The following is a 22,797-nucleotide window of genomic DNA, read 5'->3' on the forward strand; positions in this document are numbered from 1 at the left end:
AGAGCAGGGCTGCCCGGAAGTTCACACCGTCTGTGCCAAGATGCACCCTCTGCAGTAAAATTCAATGTGTTTGAATTGCCTTGAGGCTGCCAATTGTGTCCACGGGCACAGACAACAATGCCAAGACACCCACCTCTCCTGCAGCCCAGCCCCCTGCTGAGGATGAATACCAAACCTGGCACACATGATCAGGGCACAGAGCCTGGCAAGGAGACACCACCTTGGAGCCCTTGTGTCGTGGCCACTGACAGCCAGAGGGTGAGTGTCCACGACTGACACAGCAGACCCAGCAGAAAGCAGGGGCCCTTATTGAATGCCACCATCTACCATCTACACTCTGTGCCAAATGAGCTTTGCTAATAACAGTCCTCCTGATAAATCTGGGTAGCCAGGGACCCAGGAGGCCCCAAGAGTTGATATGGCTTGTCTGATCTCCTACTTGAAAGTCAGTATGACCCAGCAGGAGCCATCAGAGGAAGGCTCAGGCATCTTCTTCCTCCTTGTAGGGCAGTCCTAAAGTCTGGGGGGTTGTACGAACCACCCCAAAGCTAAGACCATACAATGTGCTCTAGCCCAGCCCTGAGCATTTATACTGAGGAAGTCCCCAAACCCTCACCACAACCATCAGGGGGAAACTGAGGCACAGAGAGGCTGTTCCTCACCTAAGGTCCCCAGCTGTTAAGAGGCAGAGCTGAATTCAAACAAATTCAGGCTGTGTGGCTGCAAAACTCCCACTCTAACTGCTGGGCTGGGAATGTAAAGGGAAACCTCTTGGGTCAGATTCTGTTCTTCCTTCTTCTTTGCCAGTGTGGAGCCAAAGTTGGGAAGTAATCATACACTTAACCAGCAAACACTGCTGTCTGCCCATTTCCAGGTGCAGTAATAACCCAAAGGGAGCATGTTTCCTGGTGATGTTCATTCTCTGAAACTGCAGTCTGCACCCCATTTTCCTGCCCACTTCCTAGGGGGAGATGCCCACTGACACCAACAGGAGGGTGGTCTCCTACAAGGGGCCACTCAGAACGCTGGAATCTTGGGCCTAAGAAGTGTCTTCTTTGGAAAAGGAAACTCAGATCATTCTGCTTCTGAAAATCCCTTATTATTTTTTTAGTTTGAGAGAGAGAGAGAGGGAGAGAGAGAGAGAGAGAGAACTGGGGGAGGGGCAGAGAGAGAGAGGGAGAGAGAGAGAATCTCAAACTGGCTCCGCACTGTCAGTACAGAGCCTTGGGGCTCCAACTCAGGAACGGTGAGATATGACCTGAGCCAAACAGGGTCCGCGGCTTAACCAACGCAGCCACCCAGGCGCCCCCGTTATCTTTTTAATGCGTTCTCTTCCATGTATGTTCTGAAGGTAGAAAAATCACGAAGGTTTTGTTCACAGCTTCTCATTTCTCTTCCTCCTCCCCTTGCAAATAATCGGTTTGGAAACTTTTGTAAAGGAAGCGGTTGACTTGGTAGCCCAAAGATGTGGAGGTGAGGAGCTTCTAGTCAAAATGATTCAGCAAGAAACCATCACCGCCCCGCGCCGCCCCAGCCGGAGGCAGGCAGCCCCCACCCCGGCCTGGGGGCGGTTTGCAGGGCGGGGCCCCCCCTGCTCTTTAGCACTGGGCACCGACTCCCCCAGTGCGCACCGCTCTCCACGCAGGCAGCCATGCGGCGAGCCCGGGAGCTGCTCGCCTTCTGCTGCCTGGTCTTGAGCACCACCGGGCGCCCTTCGCGAGGTAAGGACAGGGTCTCCCCTGGGCCACTTCGTGTCAGGGCTCCAGGGCTCTGGTCGTCCCCGTGGCGAGGTCCCGAAATTGCCCGACGGCGGCTGGGTGCGCCATGAGCTTCCAGCCAGGTTGCCCAAGCCATGTTGCTGAGCCCCAGGGAACTGCCTGGGGCGGGCGGGGGGAGGGGGCGGGCAGGGAAGCGTCCTTTGTTTTCCGCCCCTCCAGAGACCGGGGGCCTGAGAACCGTCCGCCCGAGGGAAGCTTTCCTGTGGCTCCTCCACGGGGACCTAGCCCCGAAATGTCCAATGGTTAGTTCCTGCTGCTGTCCTTCGACTTGGCTCCCAGGAGCCTGAATATCAAATACTTCCTGCCGGTCCAGCGCTGGGGGAGAAGGGGAGGGAGGGAGTCGCTGCTGTGCTCCTGGCAGCTGAGGCAGGAGACTGGGTGACTTGCCCAAGCTACACAGCCAGTGAGCACCTGTCCTCACTAGAGCACGGAGAAGCAGGCGATGCCCTCCCATCACTGGAATCATAGGCCAGGGTCACTGGTGGGGACTTAGAGGGCCCCCACTCCACCTCCTTTAACTTATATGATGGAGGCCTCACATGCTCTCATGGTGACACTGCCTCTGACCTCTGGATTGTCTCAGGTGGGTGCTGCATTTGGGGACATCAGGGACAGGACACCCTGCTTCCTCTCTCTCCCCAACCCTCCTTCTTAGCTCTCATGGTTAGGAGACCCCCCTTCTCCCCAGGATGCCACTGTCTTCCTGTGCCCCCTACTTAGTGCCCATCCCAGGAGGGGACATCAGGGGAAAAAACTGGATGTTCAGCACATTCCTTCTCAAAACCTTAGTGAAGGGTCTGCTGGAGAGATTGGAGCCTGCCGTCTTAACTATACTGGGATTTCATTATTCACACTCATTGTCAATTGTTTTGCCACGTTCCTCTGCTTGCCTCTGTTTCCTCACTGAACAAAGCAGGGACAGGAACAGGATTGAGTGGGAAATCCAGAGACAGGTGGCACTGGCCAACTACTAGTGGCCTCTTGCTGGCAGGTGCTCCCTCTGCTGCTGTTTACTGCTGGACCAAACCCTCTCCAATCCATGCCCACACCAGAGCCGCCTGTCCCCTTGGGAGGTAGGGGAGATGGGCTCTACCACAGCAGCAGCCCTCTGCTGTGAGACCTACTCTCTGTCACTGAGCAGCATCTGGAAAGTCCAGAGCCCACACTCACATGCAGAGAGCCTTGGGGCACCATAGACTCCCCAAACCTACTAGCTGTGGAACCTGCAGCCTAGCCTCCCTAAGCCTCAGTGTCACCATCCATGAGATGGGTAAATAACTGCATCACCTTGGAGAGTCCTGACTGTGGGGGCCCATGGAAAGCACTCTCACTGGGTCTGGGGTGCTTGGAAGCCACCCACCCACATCCCTGCTCTGAGTCTCTGCCATGTCTCTGCCATGCTGATAGCTTCCCCCACCCCCACCCCTCTGATGTAATCCCTTCTGGTGCTTCCTTCATTTGACAGATGAAGGCCCAGCAAGAACCTCAGAAAGAGGGGCTTGGAGGCCCCTCTGTCTGGTGGATGGACAGAGACAGGAACTCAGCCCAGCCCCAACTCTGCCTCCATGGCTCTGACAGCCTTTCCCTTCCCTCCTCTGAGAACAGATTCCAGAGCCTTCCCATGGGGGAGTAGAGTATGACAGGGCCCCTGATGATGGTGCCATTTGGGCATATGACTTCCCCACACACAGACATTAAACTGCACTGACAGAAATGCAGAGCCCCATGGCAGCTTCCCTCTCTGATCCCTTCAGGACTTGGGAAATTGCTGCATCATTGTCCTTAGCCCATCTGTTATCTCTCTGGGAGGCTCCACTGGGCTGCCATGTCATACTCTGCCTCCCTCCCCTGCCCCTAGCCAAACTTGCAGTGGCCCATCTTCCCGTTTACAGGGCTGCCAGAGCAGAGGCCCCAGAGACCAGCAGCCACCACTCTTTCCACCTGTAAGATGACATGAGTTCTTGTTAGCAGTAGCAAGGGCTAGGTACATCTGCCACACCCAGAGACCACCAGCAGCAAGGTTCACACTCCCCTGCATCCTGGGAAGGGGCCCTGAGAACTGCTATAGGCTGCATCTGGGCCCATGGGGGTCACCTGTTTACCCTCAGAGACCCCTGCTGTAGCCATATTACATATTTGATATTTGATAATCATTACACTATTGCATGTCATTTGTCCATAAAGCTTCATGTGTACTGGCTCCTGTCTTCTCATCACTGCTCTGTGAGGCCAGTGCCCTTAACATCCCTATTTTACAGAGAAGGATACAGGGGCTCAGAGAGGGGTAGGCAACTTGCCCAAGGCTTCACAGCCTGAGAGGCATAGCTGGGATTCAAATTCTGAGCATGCGTCAGTGGGTTAAATCAAGGACTAACCATATGTAGCCTCAAAAGGATGGGCCTATCCTTAACTGAGAGCCCCCTGAACACAGCTGGGTGGGTGCAGCCCCATGGAATTCATGGCAATGACCCAGACTTACTGAATTTTTGTGTCTTACAAGAAGAGCACACGGATATGGGGCTCAGGGTGACATCTCCAGGTAGGGGCAGTACCCTACCCCAGTGGACCCCAGTACCCATGAGCCTAACATTCACCACCCACCACCCAAGTTCTTAAGCATAGCCTTCCAGACTGTAAGCTCTAGGAGCAGGAACCTATAGGGCCCCCTCCCCAGGGGTCTCAACACCTGACCCACAACAAGGGCTCAGAGATGCTGTTGGGGAAAGCCCAGCGTGGATGTGTCCAAGCAGCTGCACAGAGGAAACCACCCCAGGTGACAGGGGAAGAGGCATCTGCAGGGACTGTCAGCATTTGGCTCTTGGGCACCCTGGTTCCCTTCACCTCCAGTAGAACACTCCTGAAAGAGAAAGGTGATGGGGAACCCCAGCCTCCCCAGAGCACCCCCTTTTCCTTCCACTTGCAGGAACTAGCCCCCCCCCTCATAACTGGGACCCCCAAAGTAGCAATCAGGGTGGGGCAGGGCAGGCCGGAGGGGACCACAGCTCTCTCCAAAGGGTCTAGTCTTCCAAACAGCTTTAGTACTTGGACACATGGCCAGCATCCTGGGTTCTACTGCCTTCCTATAGGACATGTGTCCAACACATCTTAGTTTTTCAGAAAAGTAAATTAAGGAACATCTACCAAAAGCATTTGCTACTGGATTATTTTACCAGCTGTTCTTGGTGAGGAAGTCTTTGCCCCACGTCTCTTACAGACATTGCTTGTAAGTTTGGTGGTAATTCCAAGGCAGATTACTCCTCTTTACTGTGTGTAGGAACAGTCAACTGTTGCAGCAGGTAACATCCTGGCAGTGTCCCCAAGCTCTGGCATCATCTGTCCAATTGTGGATTTCATTTAAATTCTTAGGTGTTCTGGGGCCTGTACGTGCAGTACTCCCCTTAGAGAGGAGGTGCTCGGAGAGCACCTTGGGGTGGCCTGCAGAGCCTGGCACACAAACAGGGGTCAGTGTCATACCTCTGAAGGAAAGGGTGTGGAGGCAGATGGAGAACAGGACAGGATGTTGGGAGTAGGAATCATTTGGGATTTATATGGAAAGTTACATTTTTAAGCAAGGAATAGCAGAACATTTCCTTGAAGCTCTGCCTCCCATTCTGATCAGAGGGAGAGGAGACTTTTAGACTCCTCTGGGTGTTGAACAATGAGGAGGGGTGGTTTATGGAAGACGACAGGGGGAGATCCCCTGGGGCAGGCCGCAAGCAGCTGCGGAGACTGTGGGATCCCCGGCTGCCCCCTAGCTGATTCCTACCCACAGGTTCTGCTGCAGTGCCCGCTGTCCTGGGCCTGCTGAGTGCACGGCCCCTGGGAGGAGGCTACAGCAGCCTCAGATAAGCAGCCCTCTAACTTTAGCATCTTGCATCTGCACCCCGAGTGCTCAGTCCCGGGTGCTGTTACAACTGTGCATGCTGGGGGCAGACCTCAGTCCCCCACTCAGCCCAGCACAGCCTGCTGTCTCCCTCATCTGCCCCCAGATCCCCCTGTGCCCTGGTGTCTTGCCTAGTCTCTTGAGTCATTTTCTTCAAGATCAGCTACAGTTATTCCTCTCCTGAGAGCAGGAAGGGTCCCTGGGCATCCTGCTCCCGGGGCTGCTCTGGCAGAGCCTGCATGCCCTCCTTTCATACTTGTCCACCCTGGCCAGGCCCCACAAGGGACATCTGCCCACCTTTATCTTTGCTGTTCCCCCAGGCTTTGTGCCCTTCTGGGTGTGCCCCCCACTCACTCCCCAGCTGGCATCAGAACCATTCAGGCTGTGATGCAGAATCTGGGACTGCACTCCCTAGGGAAGGCCCACCTGCCTGGGCAGGGGCAGCACAGTGCAGCTCCATGCAGAATTTCTCATTTCTCCTCACAAAACTGCTCCTCTGCCCATTGCTCTTTCTATTGTCACCCAGGCCATCACCATGCCCCCGGTCTGAATCCTGGATCAACCTTTGCTTGCTGCCCCCGCCCCCCAACCTCCAGCTGCCCTGTCAGTCCTGTCTTAGCACAGCCTTGTCCTCTTCACCTGGGTCACCTCCACAGTTTTTTCAGTGGCCTCCCATCTGCCAGCCTCCACCCCCTCCCCCCAGGGCTCTCTTCTTGCCCAGTGTCAGCTTCCTGGGAGCCTCCCGGCCTGCGCACCTCCCCTTCCAACCTCCCCTCCAGGACTGTGGGCTCCCCAGGCTCTGAGTCATTTGGTGTTACCTGTAGTGTAGCACCTACAAGAAATACTTCTTGGATGAGAAAAAAAAAAATGTTTGGTCTTTATAATTATTTGAAGCTGATTTAAACCCACTCTGCACTCCTCTGGGGCCTTAGTCTCTCCTGGGTGGAATGGGGACACATGCTGCCCTTGGTTCTGACAAGAAAAGAACAGTTCTGGCTCTCCTGCTCCCCAGACTTCAGCTGCACAGCACACACCCAGATGCCCCATCCCTGACGACAGCCCAGGGCCCCCTTCGTGTGGGAGGGGCTCCCCCCTGGCCCAGGCCACCCAGGCTGCCCTGTCATCTCTTGCTCAGAACCCACGTGGTGGCTCCTGTTCTTCTCTGAAGGACCACTGCCTCTTTGGGACATTGATTCTCCATGAAAAGCCTTTCCCTGTTGATTTCTCTTGAAGGATCCTAAAAATAGATTTGACTTTTCAACTTTTTTTTTTTAATTAAAAACTGTTCAGACAACTGTGCTGATGAAGTTTTACTGACTTGAAGCCTACATTTTAGGAAATGTGGTTAAATAAAAATAAACCAACTTCAGTGTTTTCCCTAAACTTTTTGTAACATTACCGAAATTGCTCAGGAACCAACATCACATGTTTGAACAGGACACTTATCTGAGGTTAGGCCGCACCTATTTTCACTTCATTTTTTAATCCTGTTAAATTCAAGGAAAATTAAATTTAATACGTTTTATTTAAAAAACCATTAGCAGTGGTTACCTTTGAGATCATGAGTGACTTCTAATTTTGTTCTTATATTCTTCTGTATTTTTTGAATGTCCCACCAAAAATACATAAGCTTATAATCCGAAAAAGCAATAAATGTAATTTATACAAAGCAAAAAATAGAAGTCATATTGATCCATAGCAAGGGGGGGGGGTGGTCCTCTAATCTCTGAGAGCAGGAATAACATTAGAGCTTCAATCCTTGTGCCAACGTGGCTTCATTCTTTCTCTGCCATCTAGACTACATTGATGAGCAGAAATGAAGCTATCAAAATGGTTTTTTTGTTTAAACTAAAGATCATGCTACACTTCCTGTGGTCAACAGGCAGAGGTGCTAGAGGAGCAGGCCCTGGGCCCAGCCCCTCCCTCCTCACGTTAGCATGTTTGTGTGCAGGGGCCAGGAGGCCCCCCCAGTAACACCACCTGAGTCACAACCATGTGGGAAGCTGGGGAAATGCAGGTTCCAGGGCCTGACCCAGCCCAACCAGCCGAGCTGCTGGTGCTCAAGGATCACAAGTAGTTTTCCTTGTTTCCATCTTCAGAGACTTTAACCAAAGACTGTCCTGCGAGGACTGGATTCCTGCAAGAGAATCCCAGTGTTGTAAGGGACAAAGCTATGAGGGAAACTGAGGCCAGCAGATGGCCATAACCCTGTGTTGGTAAGGGCACCAGCAGTATGCTGTTTTCACAGGGGACAGAGGGCCAGGTCCTTGGGGCTGCTAAAGTTTTGGGAGCCTCGCAGAGGTATCATGGGCTTAGTCTTGATGTTTCGCCTTTGGCCCAAGGAACCAGCTGGGGAAGATCCATCTGCCAGGCAGGGCCCTGCTTGGTCAAGCAGTGCTGGCCCTCCCCAGACAGCAGGAAGCCCAGGGCCACAGAACACACAGACCTGTACCTTCCCATGCCAGTCCTTCCATTGTACAACTCACACGGGGGAGGGGAGAGCAACCAGCCAGTGCCCACCTCCCATCCCACCTGTCCTGGTTCTCACACTTGGCAGGGGTCTCATGTACACAAGGAGGTGTACAGCATACAAGGCACTATGTGCACAAGGGGGTCTTGTGCCATAGCAGGGGCACAGCACACAAGGCACCATCCTGCTCAGCACTTCCTAGGCCCAGCCAGCCCACTGGCCCTATCTAACCCCTACCCCCACTCCCATACAAGGTAACAGGCATTTCCCTCAGCCCCCTTCTGTCAGTGCCCATGGGTGGGGGACTCCTTGTCCCCAGTGGAACATCCCAATGCAGCTTCCATTCTAGAAGCTCCCAGAGCTTCTATTAAAGCTCTTTTGAACTTACACTGCCACTTCCTCCCCTCAAGTTGAGATTTCTTGACAACCCAGGGAACCAGCAAGTATCTTGACTCCCTGAAGGCCTGCATGCCTTGTCACCATTATCTTCCTCAACCCAAATACACTTGAGTGTCTCCGACTTGAGCCAGACTTTGTCTCTCAGGAGGGGATGGGGTGGGCTGGGGTGGGCTGGGGACAGGTCAGGACTAATCTCTCCACCTTACATATGCTCAGCCCGGAAGCTTGGTTAGTGCTGCTGCTACCCACACATCCTGAGTCTCCACTTCCTGCTGTTTCGGCACCTCTGCCTGGTGCTAAACTCAGGCCTCCCCCGACTGAACATAGCCGCCTGCACCACAGGTGCTCCCCAAGGTCACAGTAGAGGGAAGCAAAGTCTCAGAGCAGCTCAGGACACCATGTCCCTATCTGTACCCACAGCCACAACCACGTATAGCTACTGAGCACCTGAAATGTGGCCATGCTACTGAGGAGCTGATTGTCACAATCTGTTTAATTTAGTTAATGAAATAAAACCACTCAGCTCAGGATCATCTCTGGCATGCTAATATTTCAGGGAACTCTGGGAGAAAGTCTTAGTAAAGCAGTTTACGAATGTAAAATCCTCTTCCCATTCTCCCTCCCACCAGTTTATTTAGACTTTTCCCTCCAAACTTTTGACTTTTTATTTAAAAATTTTTTTATTATTATTTTTTACATTTATTTATTTTTGAGAGACAGAGAGACAGAGCACTAGTCAGGGAGGGATAGAGAGAGAGGGAGACACAAAATCCGAAGCAGGCTCCAGGCTCTGAGCTGTCTGTCAGCACAGAGCCCAACGCGGGGCTCGAACTCACAAACCATGAGATCATGACCTGAGCCAAAGTTGGATGCTTAACTGACTGAGCCACCCAGGTGCCCCTGACTTTTTATTTTAATACACCAGTTGTCCACTGTAGAAAAATTGACAAATGCTGTAGAAAACTGACAAACAGAGAAACCTAAATTCACCATGAGATGAGCCACCAACCAGAAAAGGCCACCATTGGCTTGTTGTGATACAGAACCTGTGGGCTTTTTTTTTTTTTTTTAAGTTTATTTATTTGGACAGAGCATGAGTGGGTAAGGGGCAGAGATAGAGGGGGACAGAGAATCTAAAGCAGGCTCTACACTGTCAGCACAGAGCCAGATGTAGGACTTGAACTCACAAAACTGTGAAATCATGACCTGAACCAAAATCAAGAATCAGATGCTCAACCAACTGAGCCACCCGGGCACCCAATATATTCGTGTTTTCTAGTTTGTAACCCGAATTGGCACACACCCATGCCTCGGCTCTCAGCCCTTCTCTACATGCCCTCCTTGCTTCAGCCACGCTGGGGTCCTGGGCCCTCAGACTCCTCTGCCCTCCTGGCCCACAGCTTGCCCCCGGGCTCTATGTACAGATTTGTGCAGATGGCACAGCCTGATCCTGCATCTCCTGTGGACAGACCCCTGCACAGCTCCTGCCTTGCTTCACCTGCCTGCTTCTCTAGTGTTTGTCTTGCCTGTTTATTTACGGAATGTGAGCTCCAGTGAACATAGATTCTGCACCCCCTGAGCCTGTGGGATGAGGAGGGCTCCAGAAGGGCCAGTGAGCTGGACAAATAAATAAAGTCGGGTCCTTCTTCAGAGTGTGGCCTGGCTCTGCTTCTGTGGGAGCTGAAAGCAGAGGATGTGGAGAGCAGGGCAGGGGTGTGGGGGTCCCTAGTTCTACCAGGCTCTGTCAAGCACTGAGGGACCCAGCTGCTGGGGGAGAAGCCCCTTATGTTGTTTACCCCATCTTTTATCCAAATATGGGCCTCTGTGGAATAGGAAGAGCATGGAAGGATGAAAGCAAGCCAGCCATCCCTCCCTCCACCATACACTAGCTCTGCAGTGGAGCTGGGTGGGAACGTCGCCCAGGCCTGACCCCCATCCTCAGACTTGTATCCAGAACAGCACAAAAGGAGGCAGAACGTGAGGGGTACTGGGTGCTATGCTGCTGCCGGGAGCTGGGGCCCCTGGGGAGGCCAACCCAGAGCCTGGAAGCTGGGCAGATTCTGACAAGAGTCACTGAGGCAGGGTACAGTAGGAGTGTAACCACAAGTGAGAAAGTAGGACAGGCCTTTGGGCACTTCCCCATGGTCCACTTCTTGGGGACAAGCTGAGGAGCTGGGGCCAGATGGTTGTGGCCTCAAAGGCCAACTGGGGTGATTCTTCTAACCCCTGGGGCTGCATCCTGCCCAAAGGCTCTGCCACCTGGAGACATGTTTCGGTTTTCTTTAATGCATTAGGAACCTGGGTTCTGAAGGAGGCTGTATGGGCAGGCACAGAGAGACAGGACTATATTTTATTCATCACCAGACCACTCACTGCTCCTGGTCCTCAGCTCTGAGTAGGGAGCAACCATGGGGACGCATGATAAATGCCCTGTGGGATGTGGGGTGGCTGGTTGAGGGGGTAGGTAGATGGCTGGAGGCCACACTGGGAACAGACAGGAGAACCAAGGTATGAGGTGCAACACTGGCCTGAGGACCCTGCTAACAGTAATGTTCTTGTCTAGTTCTGTGCTTCTCTCTTTCAGATTTTTGTGCCCAGACCCTTAACTCAGATGTGAAACCAGGATTTCCTAAAACAATAAACCCCAATGACTCAGCAGTCCTCAAAGCGGCCAGACACAGCGTTGAAAGGTTCAACAACTGCACAAATGACATCTTCTTGTTCAAGGAGTCCCACATCAGCAGAGCCCTGGTCCAGGTGAGGGTCTGGGTCTCACCAACAGCCCGTCAAGGACATCCCTAAGAGGCCAGGCTGCAGTGACTCCTGTCTTACCAGGGGCTGGCCCACCTAGTACCCATCCATCAAGAACACAGACCCAGGCAGGCCAGGAGGCTGAGAGCAGCAGCCACACAAACAGCCCATGAGCAGCCAAAGCCAGAGTCACCCAGGGCACAGCCAAAAGGCCCTGAGCCACCTCTTACGAAAGCATGCTTCTGGGTGGAGCCATCAGGTTGTGGCCCACAGCACATCTGGAGCTAAACCAAGGAGGGCAGGGGCGGAACGGGCAACTGGCACTGGGCGTGCTGAAGGCTGCTGGGTGGGAGTGGGGGGTGGTGGTAGTGGGAAGAAGTGGAAAGCCACCCCACAGGAACCAAAGCGAGGAAAGCATTGCCCCTGCAGAGTGCACACACTTGCACCACCCATCAGAGCCCCTGCCCTGTCTCGCCCCCTCAGCAGCCCCATAGGACATCTTGCCATTCTCCATTTGGGCCATGTTCTTTCACTCACAGAGCTTTGCCCAAACCACTGCCCCTTACCCACACACAAACCCCAAGGAAAGGTGGTGAGGTGGTCCTACTCTAACAGTTTTTACATAAACTAATAATGGTACCCCTGTGTGACAAGATTATTGGAAATTCTTATCATCTTTATACGTTTTGAAAATTGCAAACTTCTTTATTTTTGAGAGAAAGCATAAGTGGGGTAGGGGCAGAGAGACAGAGGGACAGAGAATACCAAGCAGGCTCCAGGCTGACAACAGAGTGCTTGATGTGGGGCTTTAATTCACAAACCATGAGATCGTGACCTGAACCCAAGTTGGATGCTCAACTGACTGAGCCACCCAGGTGCCCCAAAACTGCAAACTTGTTAAAGAGCAGCATATTTTTATGATCAGAAAGTGTGTTGTAGAAAGGCAGTCTGGTGTACAGTGGGCTTTGAAAAGCTGTCCCATGGAAATAGCCAAAGTGTTAGCTCTGCAGGGACTCCCCTCAAGGGGCTGTGGGATCTTCTCAAGCCTGGCTCTCACCTCCTGCGGGAACACCATAAACTCGTGGTGCTCCTGCTGGTGCTCGAGGGCCTACAGGAGCTGGTGGATGGGAGGTTATCCCTTGGTGACACTGGGGACTTTATTTCACCTGGTTCTTAGTGGGGCTGAGGCTTTATTGAGAGACCACAAACAAGGAGATGATCCAGGGTGCTGCCACATGCAAGTGGAGAAGATCTATTTTGAAACTGGGAAAAAATTAACCACTGCTGGCATGCAGGGCAGGGACTAACCAGCAGGTCAGCACAGGCTGCAGGTGAGTGTTGGGCGTGGAGGTGGCATCACTTCGCCTTCACGGGCACAGGGCCCATCCCTGCTGATGGAGAGTTCTGGGCAGGAAGGAAATGTCTTGGACACAGAGCCGCAGTCTCACCTGGGGACCAAGAACTGGTGCCATGAGCAGGACCAACATGAATGGGTAAGAAGGGAGGGTTCTGGGGTCCAGGTGGCAGTGTCCCTCCCAGAGCTCTCTGGTGAGTCCCAGATAGGCCTGCACACCCTCAGCCCCTTTCCAGGGGTCACGTCCAGGCTTCTCTCCTCCCTGTCTCCATGCCTCCTGCTGGTGTGGCCAAGTAACACAGATGTGGCCTGTTTCCCCCTTAGATTGTGAAGGGTCTGAAGTACATGCTGGACATGGAGATTGGCAGAACTTCTTGCAAGAAGACCCAGCACCCTAGTCTAGACAACTGTGACTTCCAGACAAACCACACCTTACAACGGGTAATCAAAGGGGTCTCGCCTCCTTACACGCACTCACTGCTGTCCCAGCCCCTACCTGCTCCCCAGGACTTTGGGAAACACCCCCTTCATCACCTCTCTGCCTGCAAAGTTCCAAATCTCACTCACAGACCCAGGAGAACACAGAGATGAGACTCCCAAGAGAGCACCTCAACCTGCCCACCTCACACTTCCTCCTCCCTGAGGGACACACCTCCAGGAAATAAACACCACGAACTTGGGGACAGGGGTAGTTACAGCAAAAAGAGTTTTCAAACAGTTCAGAAATTATAGACACACATATACATGCAGGGAGAGAGCAAATGTGGCAAAATTCAATTTGCAAATGAAAGAAGTATATATTCTTGAATCACTCTTTCAACTTCTTTGTAGATGTGAAATTCTTCAAAACAACTTGGGGCAGGGGGAGAGCTTAATAAGGAAAATGCACACACACAGGTATGTGTGCACATGCATAGCCCACAGGCAGCAGCACCAGAACTTAACCTCTGTGGAGCATGTTGGGAGGGCGGCCTCTGCCCCAGGAAGATTCTCAGGAGGATTCTTCTTTGTTTCAGACTTTCAGTTGCTACTCTGAAGTTTGGGTCATCCCCTGGCTCCAGAGGTTCGAGGTGCCCGTCCTCCACTGTCAGTGACTTCCACCTCACAGCAAGACTGCACCTGGGCTGTTTACTGTGCTCAGTCACAGCCCTGTCCTGGCTGTTACAGACCCTTGGACCTTCTATAGGAGCTCAGCAGTGAGCAGAAGTGCCCACAGGTTCACTGCGAAGTAGCCGGAGTGGAAGAAAAAGATACTGCCCCTGGCTAGATTATTTCACATTTTTTTCTAAACTTCATTTTACTAATGCTGTGTCCCAGACAGATTTGGGGTCTGGACACACAGGAGCGAGTCCTCTGGTGGGAGGGAATTTTTCAGGTTCTGGACCCCTGAGCAAGCCCAATTACCCTGTGGTCCCACGCTCACCAATGAAAAGCCCAGAGATCCATCCTTCTGACTGAATAACTGTTACAGCACTGGGCAGAGGACCCAAGTCTGGTATTAAGCATCTTTGGCCTTTCATGGATGAATAAAGTCATGAATAAATAGGAATAAAGAACTGACCATCTCAAAGCATCTTTAAAGGGACAGTTAGGAAGGTGAGGTGTTGTGAGGGGTGCCCCTCACTTAGTGGTCTAATGAGTATAAGTGACTTCCATAAAGCCCCTTGGAGGCTTTTCCAGCCACTCACTGCTAGCTAAAATATAGTGAAGACCAAAGCAGCCAAAACAGGCCAGCATATATCTACATCATGAACTGGCAGGACAGAAAGCACCCGACTTTGGAGGGCACTTACCCTCCAGCTGGGTATTCTTCTGACAGGGAGCCATACACCCAAGTTCTCTCCACTGCCTCTGAGGCTCAGCATGCACACAGCAGCACCTGGGCAGGTGGGGTGAGGAAGAGTGCTGGGACCACTGCCCACAGCACCTCAAAAGAAGGGAGTCGAGGTTAGGGATGGAGGTGTTGTGTTGAGGAGTTGGGAGAAGGAGGGGACCACTGCGAGGCGGGAGGCACTAGGGTCCTCGTAAAAGACAGGGATTGAACTGGCATTAGAAAGTGCAAGGCTGGGCCACAGAGACACCTAGGAGCTTGTAGACAGAGGCTTCACTCAGAGAAGACAGCCCCTCCAGCCACCTTGTGTAACCCTGGGTTCAAATGCAGAGCCCCTCATGTTGGACTTCTTCCTCTCCAGGTCTCTTCAAACTACAGGCAAAGTACACTGTTGCCTTTAAAAAAAATACAACTTGATAATTCATAGGAAACAGAAAATCTACATTAAATATGTATGACAACTTAGTACACAGTTATAAACTCGATCAGTGTGAACATCATAATGAATTATCCTTTGGCTTCCTTCAGTGAGGACAGAACTACTTTAATAATCCAAATTCTCATTCATTTTTGCTGGCTCACCGCCTTCTGGTCATTTAATTCAGGGACAGTAATGGCAACTATGCCACAAGACATTTAATTTATTCGATGACTCTGAAGGCCATCCTTTCATAAAGATAAATGAGTTCACCCGGCCCTGTTGATCCCATACATACATTAACAAGGTGGCAGGAACACCACCTTGGACACAGACAAGGGGACAAGAAGACACAGCAAATGAAGGGAAGACCCCCTCCTAGCTCCCAGTCAGTGCTCATTTACATTTAAATACGGATCAGAGCACAGAAGGCCAGGCCTCTCCTGAAAATTATTACTAACCCTCCAGTCCCCACTGGCCAACGTGGTATCACCTGGCCTCAAGGTCAAAGACGAGAATGCACACATGTCTGGGGTAGAGCAGCCTCACAGTACCACTGCTCCAAGCTGAGCTGCATTTGAACTCCCCCTGCCTAGCCAAGAGCTAGGGCTGACCTTCCCTCTGGAAACAGAGAAGGAAGCCTCACAGTTTAATCTCAAAACTCTCAGGTTTCAACACTAACCTATCCCCACAATTTTCAAAACATCATTTGAAATCTTGTCCTACAGGGATGCCTGGGTGGCTCAGTAGGTTAAGAGTCAGTCTGACTTTGGCTCAGGTCATGATCTCACGGTTATTGGGTTCGAACCCGGCATTGGGCTCTGTGCTGACAACTCAGAGCCTGAAGCCTGCTTCAGATTCTGTCTCCCTCTCTTTCTGCCCCTCCCCTGCTTGCACTCTGTCTCTCTCAAAAATGAATAAATATTAATTTTTTTTTTAAATAAAATCTCTTCTTATAAAGTAAACAAAGAGAAGTCTTAGAACTAAGGCAAATCAGCTACCAAAGATGCCAGTTGGCCGTGGGCCCCCAACCTCAGGCGTCTGCAAACCTTCTCTACTTGGGGAGCCTCAGGGACCAAACTCCAGGTGGAAATGGGACATCTGCTGTTTTATTATTTCCAATCTGCTTTATGTACTACATCTCATAGAAAACAATGCTTTAAATAACTCTTACACCAGCCATGGTCACAACAGAAGAGGCTGGGCCAGTGAGCCAGTGTGAGGCTATTCTGATTTTTGGAAGACAAGAGCTGGAATACCTGTGTCCTCCATAGAGATATATCTACCAATCATACTCTCGCAGACGTTTTTTGTTCTGGCCGCCCCTGAGCAGGCCCTGAGGGCACAATGTTTGTTCCATCAATGCACTTTGGCCCTATCAAGATTTCTCTCCGACTGACCTGGGAAGGGATGCCAGAGAGCCATTTGGTAGGATTCAAACAGATGAAACTAAACACCCACACAGAGATGGTGTAACTTACTGCAGGGAGATGTCAGCCAGTGATGCCCTGAAGTCTCGTCTTGCCAACCCAATTTTACCTGCTGTTTTCAACTTAGAGCTTTACTCTGACTAGGAGAGAATGACTGATACAGAGGGAAGCTGTGATACCATCTAATGTTATTGTTACTGAGAAATGTAAAGTTAAGTACCTGGGATTCTAAGACATACCAGAAATAGGACTGAAGAGAAGAAATACTAATTGCTCAAGGTCTTGAAACTGAGCAAAACCAGTCAAAATTCTAACAGTCTTGCCCTGAGTGTTCTAGCACTTTCCCCAGCCATGCCTCCTCACTAACTATACACAGACTCTAAGGGATTCAGCTCTACTGTCCGTTCTCCAGGAGTGCAGACAGGCCCCAGCCATGACGGGTGCCTCCCCAACTGCCATGGGGGCCACCTGTGAAGCTTGAAACTATGATGATGCCAGGCCACTCTAGAAGACCAGGAACCCCAGAGGACTCTGATGTGCAGCCAAGGTCCAACCCCTGGGCTGGGCAGTGACCACCAAAAGGCCAGGTCCTGGGAACACCACCCTGCCTCCTCATCTCCCAGCTTCCCTGGCACATTTTATAGTCAGAGCACGGTTTCTGGCCCAGCAGTGTACTGGCCCTGTGTTCCCAGTGACTTTGGGAAAATCACTCCCCCCAGCTTCCATTCCCCTATAAAATGAGGCCACATCTCTTTCCATCAGTAAAAGGTCAGTGTATGTGAAAACCCCTTTTTTTTAAATTTATTTAAAAAATAAATTAACTGAACACTTTCAGAGAGAGAAAGCACTCATTGGGGGAGGGACAGAGAGAGAGGGAGAGAGAGAGAATCCCAAGCAGGCACCATGCTGTTAGCACAGCACCCAACACAAGGCTCAACTCCAACTCAGGAACCATGAGATGATGACCTGAGACGAAATCAAGAGTCAGATGCTTAACTGACTGAGCCACCCAGGAGTCCCTGTGAAAACACTTTCTAAACTACAGACCACTCTGCAAATGCATGTTGATGATAAAAATCTCAAAACAGGGCCTCTGTCATATGAAAGGCAATAAGTGAATCCTGACAGAATTTTTGTAATAGATAATAAAGAAGCACACAATGAATGAATCACTTAATTTAATTTTAAAAGCATGTTAGTAATTCACATTAGTGCAAATCTGCTTCATGTTTACAACAAAAGCACACCACATACTTAAACCTAACAAGACTATATTTTGTACCTCACCATGGCAAATTACCAGATAAAACACAGCAAATGACACTTTGAGACAGAAAATCAAAATCTGAGTCAAAATCAAGACTCCTTTGCTGAAAACTCTGCAAAGCAATTTACCAGCTTCTCTGCACTGCTAAAAAGTAAGCACTAACACCAAAGCCCTCTGTTCTCAATCAAGAAGTCAACTTATATATGCTCCTCACATTTAAATTGTTTTTTATGGCAGAATGATCAGGCTTTCCCTTTTCCTGTACAGCTGATGTATGGGATGCACCATTATCTACTAAGAAGTATTTAATAATCACTACTCAACTTTCTTTCCTATAAAGTAATATAAATAACATTAAGTCATTCACCTAATACATTCTGCATTGCATCAACTGGACTGAAGCCAATCTCTGACCCTGTGCTACTGCTGCTGCACATAAAGCCATCCCTGAACAGGTAACACCAGATGAGCCAACCACCAGATCCTGCCTGTTTCCCCTAAAATGAGGCCAGCCCAACACATGGGAGGGGGGTGGCCGCTGTTGGGAAAGGGAATGAAGGGATTAGTGCCAGCTAGTGCAACACCACATAAATGGTTGAGATTTTACCACAGCTATCAATCCTCTTTGAATTTTAATATCATTACCTATTGAAAATATTTCCTTTGTTAAGTTACTTAAAACAATTCCAGAGAGACGATCTCCTATGGATTCTCACAAACAGGACAGAAAGGAACAGATATTAGGCCCATTTTGTAGGCTGGAAACAGGAACACAGTATGACATCAACAAGCCCAAGAATAAAGCACTGCCAGGAGGCAATGGCTGGAGGGGCTGCCCTGTGCCCTGAGCCAGTCAGATGGACTGCTTGTCCCTAAACAAGGTCCTGACCAAAATGATCCTCTTATCAGCCCTCAATGGAATCAAATTCCAGTCCCTGTTAACATAATTATATTAGAGAAAAACTCCCAGGCAACACCATCAAAAAAGATTAATCAGCAGAAAAGTCAATTTAATTATCATTATTACATGGGTTCCCCTGACAAAATTAGGACCAGTGTACAGGCATACCTGTCAGGATATACAGCAACTTCAGGCTTGTGACCCTCTAGCAAATGGCACTAGCATGTGCACTATTCATCTGTGGGCCTAGTGGTGAGGAACAAAGGTATGTAAACAGGACCTGCCTAAATTCTCCCCTGCAGTACCCAGCTGCTGGATCATTCCATCAACGTGGTAAGTTGTTCACAGAGAAGAGCCCAGGGAGTCCTGAGCTGCTGCTTCTATGCATTTACTCGGGTCCTTGCCTTTAAATGGTTATAGGGACTCAGGAGTCTTGAAAAGCCTCTGGTTCAGAGTGGGGCAGGCTGGAGGGTGTGAGCTATGGAAGGGAACACCCAGGATCAAGGTCCCAAGTCCCACACAACTCTACATCTAGAGTTAGAATATGGCTCTAAGGTCTTTACTTACATAGCTCTGCCCACTGGCCTCAACACATGTTTGCACTGAGCTCTCCTTGCCCTTCCCATGCCCCTCCCCCAAAGACAGGTATTACCCCATTTTACAGTAAAGACACTGAGGCTGGCAGGACAGCCAGTAGCAAAAACAAGATCCTTAGACAGCTCATCTACGCTCTATCCACCAAACCTTGAGGCCTGTTATAAGTGTATGAAGTCTCCTAAGTCCTAGAGAATCACTGTACTTAGAAAGGTTTTTTTTTTAACAGAAAACAGTTTAACATGGACTTATCCTCCCTATGGCAAATTATGCTTCCCTCTAAATGCAATGTCAAACCCAGGGGAGAGGTATCCCACAGGGGCCCAGACATCCACAGGGTCTCACTGTCCACTTCCAAGGACTGGCAGGTGCAGGTGGAAAGGGCTGTGTGCATGGTACCTCCTGGAATAGGAGTGGTGCCCAGTGTGAGGACTCCTGGCACAGCTACAGTCAGGCTGGCTAAACAGACTGAAGGTTGAGTCTGCAGAGGAAGGGGGCCCTGAAGGAGCCCAGGTATAGGTGCCCATCGTGCTCGTGCACTTCACTGATGTAGGAAGCCACCTGCCCGTCGGGATCGTGCAAGCTTCTCCGGAACGCCCCGCTGTCGCTGAGTTCTAGAACAAGGCTGTACCGTGGCACAAACTTCATCACAGTCTCCTGACTAAACAGCTGGGAAGGAAACGGCATGAGGAGAGGTTAGTTTCTGACCAAGGGAGTGGTGTGAGCAGATCCAATTTGCTAAAAACAAGACCAAAGGCCCAAAATGGAATCACTTATGCTCAGTCCCACATCACTAAACCAGATCTAACTTACTTACAGTTTGGGTTCTCCCAGAAATAGAATCTTACATGAGTCAATCAGAAATCTCCTGATCAGCACTAGCAAGGTAATGTGCCTGACAGACCCCTTCCATCCCCTAAAGGAAAACAGCCTGGCAATAATCAACCTGGGTTTTTTTGTTTTTGTTTTCCCAGTGTAACCCCCTTGTTCCCACCTCTTCCTGCCTGGAAGTCTTTCATTTTGTACAGTTCCTCCAAACTCCTATCTGCTCGACTAGATGCTGCCCGAATCAGGAGTCACTGATCAAAGCCAATAAGATCTTTGACATTTACTCAGTTAAATTTTACTTTTAACAGATGCCACAGCCACTCGCCATCTCATAAGGACCCAGCTCTTCCAGTGACAGGGAAGCCACATAGAATAAACCAGCTCCCTGCCCTTGGCACAGGACCTGCCACCCCACAGGCATCCCCCACCTCTGCCCCCATGCAGATCAGGCCAAGGAGCCTCCTGACATGTGCACCCAGAGGCAAGACTAGCCCAGCACAAGGATTACAGCTTTCTAACAGCCCTCTGCATGGTACGCACTAGACCCAATGCAGGTGCTACTCCAGACAACCCAGCTGAACCCAGAGAAGGGTTCAGGGCTCCCCACATCTGACAAAGACACAACACTGAAGCCAATGTCCAGACTGACATGGACTCCAGCACAGCTTAACCAGAATGAACGCCAAGCTCTCAGACTAAGTTTAACACATTTCAAACATGCAAGGTGCAAATGATGGAGACATGACGGCAGTTTGTGTTGATGAGAAAAGACCTGGACAAGTTAAATGAGCATGTCCCTGCCCCCTGAGCCCTGGCAGCTCTGCTCAAGGCCAGAGTACAGATGGAGGAAAACCCCTCCATGCTAAGCAAGGCACCATCTAGCAGCCTCCTGACTCAGCCAGGTCAAGGGCCACATGGGGCTACTGAAGGGTTTTAAGAGCAGAGAAACCAGAGGGTGAAATATGAAATTTCTGGCACAGCAGGACACTAGGGAGGAAATGATGCCAGTACGCGACTGCATAAGGCCAATGAGCGCAAATTAATAGGCAGATGTCTACCTCTTTTTAATTTTTTTTAATGTATTCATTTTTGAGAGAGAGAAAGAGACAGAGTGAGTGGGGGAGAGGCAGAGAAAGGGAGAGAGAGAATCCCAAGCAGGCTCCGTACTGTCAGCACAGACATGGGGCTCGAACTCAAAAAACCATGAGATCATGACCTTAGCCACAACCAAGAGTTGGATGCTTAACTGACTGAGCCACCCAGGCGCCCCTATCTACCTCTTAATGTAAGGGGAAACAGCCAAACAACTGCACGTGTCCAGTGGATAATGTCTCCTAGACAAAGGAGAAACCTTGCAAAGGTCCAAACAGACATACAAGTTGACTGAGTTCTAAAAAGTTTTATGGCAACCAAAGTTACATTATAACTTAAAACACTCCATAAGACTTCCCATGGCCTGTGAAATGCCATCTCACTTCAGTGTTAGGTCCTCCCTTTTCTGCTCTATCTTATCCCTAAGACATCTCACCCTCTCTCTTTGGTTTAAGTTGCTTTCCCAGAAAGCCCTCAAATCTTCACCCCAATTTCTAACCCCCCAGTGCTGAAACTTCCCCACCCAGACTTTCTAAAAGCTCTTCAAACTCAACAGACTCCCCAGCAGAGGAGACCAGGCCCCTGACACCAGCTGCTGATGCCAAGAACCCTGCCCTCATGCCTGATCCCTTCTCTCCAAGCCATGCAAGCCGGGCTCCATGGGGTCTTATCATGTGTATGTACCTCCCACCCCAGCCTCTGCCCTACCACCCTTCCTGGCTGCCGCAGCCTCCTCCACGCCAAGCTCCTCACAGCCAGTGCAGCCATGCCACAGGCTGCTCTCCACACAGCAGCTTCAGTTGTCACTTTAAAATTTCCTTTGTGCTATATCACTCCCCACCCAAACAATTCAGTCAAGAAGTGACTTGTGAAACCCAGCAGGGTAGGTGTGTGCAGAGGGTGGAACCACAGTGGCCTAGACCAAGAGTCAGTCTTAGCAGGGTGAGGGACAGTCCACGCTGGGGGTAAGGAGAGGGCAGTGGCATGAAGCAGGGCATCAGAACCCAGGCAGGGTGAGACATGTTCCTACAGTGGGGTGATCAGGCACAGGCTGGCAGAGCTCAGGCAGAGTGAGGAGGGTGTTTGCTTGGGGACGACTTGGTGCAGGTACCAGAGCCTCTGAGAGGAAAGGCAAGCCCCTCACATGGCTGGGAGGAGGAAGAAGGCCCAGTGTAGGATGCTAGAGCTCTAGCAGGACCCATGATGGAGGGACAATGGTCAGATTGGTGATGTCTGGGGAATCTGATCAAATAGGTAGGAAAGATAATAGGATCTAGGTTTCTCACTACTAGAGAAGGGAAATACAAATACGGAAGTGGAGAAAACTAGAATAAATCCCGTGGTATGAGACTGGAAGCAGCAATACCAGCATTACTTACCAGCATCAATTTAAATAAACAGATGGCAAATAAACATGTGTAAACATGTGTACATACACTGTATATACAGTTGACCCCTGAACAACACCGGTTTGAACTGCAGCAGGTCCACCTATATGCAGATTTGTTTTGATAAATATAGTGCTGTAAATGTATTTTCTCTTCCTTACAATTTTAATATTTTTTTCTCTAGTTTACTTTATTGTAAGAATATAGTATATAATACATATAACACATAAATTATATGTTAATCAATTGTTTGTTATCATTGAGGCTTCTGGTCAACAGGCTGTTGGTAGTTAAGTCTTTGGGGAATCAAAGGTTATAGGCATATTTTCAACTGCACAGGGGCCAGTGTCCCTAACCCCCATGTTGTTCAACGGTCAAATGTATTGATAAATGTATGAATACACATGCATATA

The 22,797-nt window shown here is 50.4% G+C and overlaps 2 protein-coding genes across 4 annotated transcripts in view; one reads left to right on the top strand and one right to left on the bottom strand.

Annotated features, from left to right (window-relative positions):
* Window positions 1-1,450: 1,450 nt before the first annotated feature.
* Window positions 1,451-19,747, top strand: CST7 (cystatin F). Of its 3 annotated transcripts, none has more exons than XM_053200328.1 (4): window positions 1,451-1,721; window positions 11,094-11,287; window positions 12,960-13,076; window positions 13,467-19,747. In XM_053200328.1, exons 1-4 carry the CDS (start codon window positions 1,652-1,654, stop codon window positions 13,470-13,472), a joined length of 387 nt encoding a protein of 128 aa, XP_053056303.1. In that variant the 5' UTR covers window positions 1,451-1,651; the 3' UTR covers window positions 13,473-19,747. The 3 variants fall into 3 exon arrangements, with proteins under 3 accessions (XP_053056303.1, XP_053056302.1, XP_026925242.1); XM_053200327.1 differs by having other exon boundaries at window positions 1,458-1,721; window positions 13,652-19,747; XM_027069441.2 differs by having other exon boundaries at window positions 1,463-1,721; window positions 11,115-11,287; window positions 13,652-19,747.
* The window catches only part of APMAP (adipocyte plasma membrane associated protein), a 34,489-nt gene continuing 30,257 nt past the window's right edge, over window positions 18,566-22,797 (bottom strand). Inside the window, exon 9 of the mRNA XM_027069438.2 lies at window positions 18,566-19,745. Within this exon, the coding sequence (XP_026925239.1) occupies window positions 19,536-19,745 (210 nt within the window). The 3' untranslated portion in view covers window positions 18,566-19,535. The remainder of the gene's footprint in view (window positions 19,746-22,797) is intronic.

Source organism: Acinonyx jubatus, chromosome A3 (genome assembly GCF_027475565.1).
Source record: "Acinonyx jubatus isolate Ajub_Pintada_27869175 chromosome A3, VMU_Ajub_asm_v1.0, whole genome shotgun sequence".
NCBI lineage: Eukaryota > Metazoa > Chordata > Mammalia > Carnivora > Felidae > Acinonyx > Acinonyx jubatus.

Bases quoted from the DNA above. Each gene is read 5' to 3' on its own strand.
- CST7 (XM_053200327.1), top strand. From the start codon at position 1,652: ATGCGGCGAGCCCGGGAGCTGCTCGCCTTCTGCTGCCTGGTCTTGAGC. The intron at 1,722-11,093 runs GTAAGGACAGGG...GTTCTTGTCTAG, and splicing joins CACCGGGCGCCCTTCGCGAG to TTCTGTGCTTCTCTCTTTCA. The intron at 11,288-12,959 runs GTGAGGGTCTGG...TTTCCCCCTTAG, and splicing joins TCAGCAGAGCCCTGGTCCAG to ATTGTGAAGGGTCTGAAGTA.